Source organism: Eschrichtius robustus, chromosome 16 (genome assembly GCF_028021215.1).
Source record: "Eschrichtius robustus isolate mEscRob2 chromosome 16, mEscRob2.pri, whole genome shotgun sequence".
In the NCBI taxonomy this organism is placed as follows: Eukaryota; Metazoa; Chordata; class Mammalia; order Artiodactyla; family Eschrichtiidae; genus Eschrichtius; species Eschrichtius robustus.
In genome coordinates this window covers 462,853-469,678 of record NC_090839.1, presented here as the reverse complement: position 1 = coordinate 469,678, position 6,826 = coordinate 462,853, and the positions used below count along the sequence as shown (strand labels likewise).

General features: G+C 67.6%; 1 protein-coding gene across 7 annotated transcripts; it reads right to left on the bottom strand.

Moving 5' to 3' along the window:
* Positions 1-563: 563 nt before the first annotated feature.
* Positions 564-6,703, bottom strand: RGS19 (regulator of G protein signaling 19). 7 transcript variants are annotated; one of them, XM_068524351.1, is made up of 6 exons: positions 6,625-6,703; positions 3,358-3,455; positions 3,027-3,148; positions 1,795-1,869; positions 1,450-1,684; positions 564-1,378 (listed from the first exon to the last, which is right to left on the bottom strand). In XM_068524351.1, exons 2-6 carry the CDS (start codon positions 3,385-3,387, stop codon positions 1,187-1,189), a joined length of 654 nt encoding a protein of 217 aa, XP_068380452.1. In that variant the 5' UTR covers positions 3,388-3,455; positions 6,625-6,703; the 3' UTR covers positions 564-1,186. The 7 variants fall into 7 exon arrangements, with proteins under 7 accessions (XP_068380452.1, XP_068380453.1, XP_068380451.1 ...); XM_068524352.1 differs by lacking the exon at positions 6,625-6,703 and adding an exon at positions 3,945-4,418; XM_068524350.1 differs by lacking the exon at positions 6,625-6,703 and adding an exon at positions 6,044-6,118 and having other exon boundaries at positions 565-1,378.
* Between the last annotated feature and the right edge of the window lie 123 nt (positions 6,704-6,826).

Sequence of the window (6,826 nt, the reverse complement as noted above, 5' to 3'; positions counted from 1 at the left end):
TTATGGGCGGGAGGCTAAGTCTGGGCCCCACAGCCGTGCCTGCCTGCAACCCTTCACGATGCCCCACTGCTCGTGGAAGCAGTGTGGATGGGGGTGGGCCCCTGACCAGACCCTTTGCGCCCCGGTTGCAGCGTTGAATCGCTTTACCAAGCAGAAACTCAGGGAACAGGGTGGCAAGTGTGTGCCTTGTGGGGCCCGTGAGACAGTACAGGTGACTGCCCGGCACCCAGGTTCTCGGGGAGGTCTCCCCCGTAAGTGTCCTGCCCCAGCCGGCCAGCCCCTGCCAGGGACCCTGCCTGCCCAGGACCTGGCCGGTGCCTCTTGCTGCGTTGCCACCCTTGGTGGTCAGGTGCCTTTGGGGCCACAGCGCCCTCGCGTGGGGAGGGCGGAGCACAGCTGCCTGCTGAGGCTGTTGCTCTGAGGGGCGGGGTTGGAGCAGAGCACAGGGTCCCTTCACTGAGCCTGGCTGCTCCCCTGCTGGGGGTCCTGGGCAACTCCTCCTCCTCTAATTGCCCCCACAAATGTGGACAGAGGGGAGAGGCTTTTACTTTAAAAATATCTTCAATAATAAGATTCTATTTTGGGGGGAAGAGGAGTGGAGTTAAATATGAAAACTTTTTTTTTTTTTTTTGATAAAACACACAGTGCCATGTTTCCTGGTTTAAACTCAATGAACATATAAAAGAGAAACCGGGTCCTGCTGCCTTGAGCCTCGTTCTGAGGTCCTGGGTCTGATCCCGGGGTGCAGATGGCACCAGCTGGAGGTCTCCTCTTGTCACAGAACTAGACAGTACAGAGGTTCTGTTCTCCACCAAAGGCATTTCTCAGGGCCCCCAGGAGCCCGAGGAGGAGGACCTTGTGAGCTTTGTGGGTCCAGGATGCTTTCAGGGAGGGCGCCTCCTTTCACCAGGTGGGAACCCCAGCAGGAAGCGCTCAGTGGGGGTGGTGGTGCTGGAGGGGCCGCCTAGGCCCAGAGGCCCTCACGCCTGCCTCTCGGCTGGATCCTGGGGCGCTGGGTCCTCTGGGTGGGGAAGGGGGCTTCTGGCCTGCCCTGCACCTGGAGCTCCTGCCTGGGACCGCCCGGGGCGCTGGGCCCGGCGGGTGTGCCCCACACGTGAAGCGCTCTTGTGAAAGGAGTCTCTGCCCGCGGGAGGGGTCCCGCGTCCAGGCAGCCACGGTGGGCAGTCTAGGCTTCACTGGAGGACGTGGAGCGCCCCCGGAGCAGCAGGGCGCGGTAGGCGGGGGAGCTGAGGAAGCGGGGGTAGGAGTCTCGGTGCATCAGCGTGTAAATCTGCAGCTGCGCGTCGTCAAACGTGTGCGCCGACGGCTCCTGCATCTTCTTGTTGATGCCCTCCCGCACCCGGGAGTCCAGGCTCACCTGCGGGACAGGGGCCGCGGTCAGGGGCCCGCAGGCGCCCCCGCCCCCCACCCCGGCCCCGCGCGGCGCACCTCCTTGGGGGACAAGATGGACACATAGTCCTCGTAGATGAGGCGCGCCTTCTCGTCCACCACGTGCTGGTTGGCCTCGGCCTTGAGCTCCTCGCACGCCAGCCAGAAGAGCATGTTCTCCTCGCTGTACTCGGTGCGCAGGAACTCCCGGAACACGCTGCGGCCCGCTGGGCTGTGCATCAGCTTGTCGAAGGACTGCGCCCAGCTCCGCACCTCCTCGGGGCTCGGCGTGGCACTGCGGGGAATGCGCATCCAGGTATCCGCCACCGACCGCGCCAGGCCCCGCCCCCTCCGCCCGGATCCCCCCACCCGCCCACACCGCGCAGACCCCCGGCCAAGACTCACCAGGCTTCGCAGCTGGGGAGGGGCTGCAGCCTGCTCTCCCGGGAGGCCCGCCACGCTCGCCGCCGCTCCTCGTTCCTGCCGGCAGAGGGGAAGGTGGCACTGCCCTCCGCGGCATGCGTGTGCGCGCAGGAGGCTGGTCACACAGTGACACCGACACGTGTCTGTATGGGCACGAGGCCTAGGGGCTCTCAGCACACGTGTGAACCCCCTGCAGGGTGGGTCTGCTCCTTTCCCACACTCCGGTCCGGCCCTGGGCCCGTTTTCTTGCCTTTGGTGCTTCACAGGCCCCTGGGGTACCTCTCCCTCCCTGGCCTGACCTCGACCCCCACTGCTGTCTCCCAGAGACTCCGGCTGATGTGGAGAAAGCCCCCAGCCCGTGTGTCTGACCCCTGACTCTCCCTCGGGGTCCTGCTTCTCTCCTGCGTTCCTGGCACAGCGTCAGTGCTGGCTCCCCAGGCCACACCTCCAGCTGGACCTCTCCCCAGGGTCACTGAGACAGCTAACGGACACCTCAAACTCAAAGGGCCAGACAGAACTCAGTCCCACCCTACCCCCACCCGCCAGACGCCAGACTCCTCGCTTGGCCCCCACGGCCAGATGCTCAGCGGGCCCTAACAATTCACGGCCTCGTGTCTCTACCCCCAGGCGCTCCCTCTCCTGTTTCAGGCCTCAGTTGCTCACTGCACTGGTCAGCTGATCCCCCTTTGGGTCCCCTCAGCGCTGTCCACTCAACAGCCAAGAGATGGAAGCCCGAAAAGGGCCAGGCCTCTGCAAGGCACAAAAACCCCGACAGGTTCCCTACGTGCCTAGAAACCACATTCCCCCTGGAGGCCCCACGTCCACCCCCTGCACTGTCCCAGGGCCAGGTCTCTGCTTAAAGCTCCTCCACCTGACACAATCTGTAGGACCTGCTTTTGTTCTGCTGTGGGTCCCCAGGGCCAGCCTGGGCCGGCTTAACAGTAGACACGCGCGCACGCGCGCACACACACGTACACACGTGCGCGTGCACGTGCTGGCTAGGTGCCTGCATGTGGACACAACCTCGGTACACCAGCCATGAAAGTCACACACACAGAGGGGCCTGGGCACTGGCCGCCGGTCACCAGGCCCCTGGACCAGGGCTGTGGGTGATGCCTCAAAGGCCCCCGAGGGGCTGAGTGGGGTCCTGGGCCCCAGGTCCGCTCAGTGCCCCCCTCCCCGCCGGGCACACGGTGCACCCCAGGCCCACGTACCAAGAGCAGCTGCAACAGCAGCACCAGCACAAGCAGCAGGGGTTTCGCCCGGGGGGGGCCGGGGGGGCCGCATCAGGACTGGACATGGAGGGAGGCTGGTCCCCCTCCTCTGGCCCTGTGTGCTGGGGGAAGACGGGGCCACCTCAGCCTCCAGGCAGAACCTGTCGGAACCACCTGCTTCACCCCCCGCCCCCCGCCTGCCTGCTGGGGGCCGTGCTTGCTCCCGGGGGGGGGCATGACCCTTCTGGCCTCCCAGGTGTCCAAGGGTCTCCCAACTCCTAGTCATACCCCCAGCCCCCGAGGGACAGAGTCAGCGGTGGAGGCGGCCCACCTGCTTCTCAGCCTCAGGCGGGGTGGGCATGGGTGGGTGGAAGAGGTTGCCGGGGCTCCGTGGTGCCTGCTCCAGGACCCTCACCACAGCCTGGGGCTCTGAGAAGAGAGGCCGGGACTCTCACGGAGGACCTGACACCGGTGGCGGCCTGCCGCCCTGGAGAGGTCCCGATCCTCCCGGAGGCGTCCCCCCCGCCCCCTGCCCGGCCTCCCGCCTCCAGACCGCTCTGCCCAGGCCCTGACCCCCACTCCAGTCTACACTGTGGCTGTGAGGGGATGTGAGGTCAGGAAGGAGGGGACCCCAGACAAGATCTCCACAGGAGGTTCTGGGACACCCCCATCTGCTCGCTCCCTGGGAAGCCGGAAGCCAGGGTTCCTCTTTCTTGGTTTCCGGCTCCTGGCCCCTCCCAAGGGGGCTGGAGGCCCTCAGAGTCTGGGGCTATAAGGGCGGTGCATAGGGGTGGTGGTCAGACATTTAGACCCCCCCCATCCCAGCTCCCTCCATCCCAGGTTTTCCTCGGCTGGTGGGAGGTGGTGAGGGTTGCTCCCCACGAAGGAGTCCGGATCAGCCCTGGGGAGGCTCCCCACCTGCTCCTGGGGACTCAGCAGGGGCAGCAGACCAGGCCTGCGACAAGGAGGACTTGAGTAGGACTTGGGGCTGGGGCGGGACGTCCTGAGGGTGCGGGAAGTGCAGCAGGCGCCGGTGAGGAGGGCCGAGAGCCGCCAGGGACCGCCACCTTCTCGGCCCGGTCACTGGCCCGGCACCCGAACACTCGGCTGGCACCTTCCCGCGCCCAGGGTCTCCCGGCCTCCCTTCCCCTCCCCCCCGCCAGGCTGCGGAAACCGCTGCGGCCCCAGGCCTCGCCGCAGGGCAGGGCAGGGCAGGGCGGGCGCGCCGGGCGGCGGCGGGGGAGGGGGCGCGTCCTGCTCCCGGGCGGGTCGGAGCCGCGGGGTCCCTTCCGCTCGGCGTCGGGGCGCACCTTCCACGGTGCGGGCGCGCGGGGGACGCCGGCGCCCCATCCTGGTGAGCGGCCCCCGCGGGAAACCCGCGGACCCGAGCCGCGGGGGCGGCCAATCAGGGTCCAGGAGGCAGTTTTGAACGCCTCCCCACCTGCCTCCCAACCTCTACCTCGGCCTGCGCCCACCTCGGCCCAGGCGAGGCGCCCCGCCCCACCGCCGGGGCCGGGGGCGCCCCCTGGCACGTCTGCCGCGCGGACCTTCCTGAAAACCCGCCGCGAGATGCTCAGGACTTGGTTTCACTTTATTTTCTCACTAAATGATCATCCTCCCTGCTGCCCCCCATCCCTCAGCTCTTGGCCTTTTAACGTCTGTTTGGTCCATGTTGGCCTCGTGGGGTGTCCGATGGCAGGAGAGGAAAGTGGACGCTCTGGGACAGGCCCCGGGTCAGTCACCAGGCTAGGCAGCTCCTGCCTCCCAGCCACTGACCAAGTGCTGCGCTCAGAGGTGACAGCCCGGGATATGCACAGCTGGGGCACCTCTGCCTCCAGAGCCTGGGCGTGCGGAGGCCTCGGCCTTGACCCAAATCTGGGGGCCAGGTGTAGGGTCCCACGGGGCCTTGGCCACCCGGCCACCTGCCTGGCTTCCCCTGAGATCGCTGGGGGCGACCCTCAAACTGGATCCCACTGGCTTCCAGCAAACAGATGGGGAAGCAGCAGCCTGACAGCATGCCTACCCTCAGGGGTCAAGTTTCTAGGGAAAGGAAGGGGTGTGGCAACCTCTGAGGTCTGGTAGCTGTACCCCAGACGGGCTGTGACTTCCCCAGGCAGAGCCGCTCTTCCTCCTCTGCACCCCTACCCACTGTGAGTGGGGGCAGGGCCCCAACCCCCACCCCCCCCCCAGCACCCTGAAGGCTGTACCCCTCTAGGCTGCCTTCTCCAACTCAGCTCTGACTTGGACGAGGGAAGCTGCCTGAGGATGCAGGGCCCAGGTGCTGGGGCCGAGTCTGGGGTGGGGAGGGGCAGGGGGAGAGGCCGTCCCTTCTGTCCTGGTTGTAGGCCCTGCACCTGGTCACCCATCCCTGGGCCTGGCTCCCTGCGCCCTCCTCAGGCTGGCTGGGGCCACCTGTGCCCCTGGGGCACCTGCTCTCTTTCTTGGTGGGGGTACAGGGTCTGAACCAGGGTTCCCGCCCCTCATTCGGGCACGTGGGAGGGGGCTCCCTCCCCTTCCCCAGCCCCTCCAGGCTTTGGCCCCTAAGTCTGGGATGGGAGAAGCTGGACAGGCAGCAAGTTTGGCCTCTGGGGACCGAGGCTCCCTCGGGAGCGGCTGCTGCTCTGCTCCACAGAAGGAAAAAGAACGTCCCCGAGCCCGCCCAGTCCAAAAAAAGAATAAGAAAATGTGACAATCCCAGGAAAGAAATGCCATAACCTTTGGGAGGGGGGTTGACAGAGGGGCTCCATTCCCTTCTTCTCATCCTCCTCAGCACCTTTCCTGTCTGCTGCGCCGCCCCCCTCCCCCGTAGGGAAGTCCCAGCCTGGCTCCTCCAAGGCAGGCCAGGTCTTCCTGGCCCTGGTGACCCTCGCCACGGCCCACCTCTACAATGGTGGGGGCAACCCACTTCTCTCTCCCTCTCTCTCATGGTGGGGTTTGGCCTGGAGAAGTCTGCCCCTTCCTCCAGCCTGTGACGCCCCCACCCCAATCTCAAGGAACTCGCCATGCGCCCCACTCACCAGCGACCCAAAGGCGAGGCAGGGGCGGGAGGGGCCAGGTTCGCTCTGGGCCCCACCCTGGCTGCCGAAGGGGCGTGTACTGCAGCAGCAGGACTCAAGTCAGACGGCAGGAGGTCCTCCTGCGCGTTCTGGAGCGAGGCTGGCGCCAGGAGCCCCCGATCGGCTCGGGCCGGGGGCGCAGCGCCTCCCCTGCGACTGGCAGGGATGAGTGGCTGCCAGATCCAACAGGGTGGGGGCGGGGGCAAACCGGGTGTCCCGCCTCGGCCCCTCCCCACAGGCTGAGAGGGGGGGACGGGAGACGCGGAAACCTGGGTTCTTCCGGCCCCCCCACCCCCGCTTTGAGCAATCACTTCCCCAGGCTTTGAGCTGCAGAAAAGGGGAACCCGGTTGCAACGGCCCCTCCCCCACGCGCGGGGACGGGCTCCAGTCCCGCCGCGGCCCAGGGTCCACGTGGACCCCGCGGCGGAGTCCTTGGGGCGCGGATTCCGGCGCCGGTTTCCGAGGCTCCCGCCCCGCACGGCCCCCGGGCCCTGGCCGGAGGGGCAGGGCCGCGGTCCTCGGCGCCGCGCGCGCGCACTCACCGGCCGCGCTCCCGAGCCACTCGCGCCGCAGCCGCCGGCCCGCGCGCTCCGAGGTCCGGCCGAATCGTCGGGGAGCGGGCGCAGGCTTCAGTGCGCAGGCGCCTCGGCCTCACTTCCCCAAAGCGCGGGGCCGGGACTTCCTCGCGCGGGCAGACGCCGGCCCGGCCCGCCCCGCCCGGCGCGCCCCGCCCCGCGCTCGGCC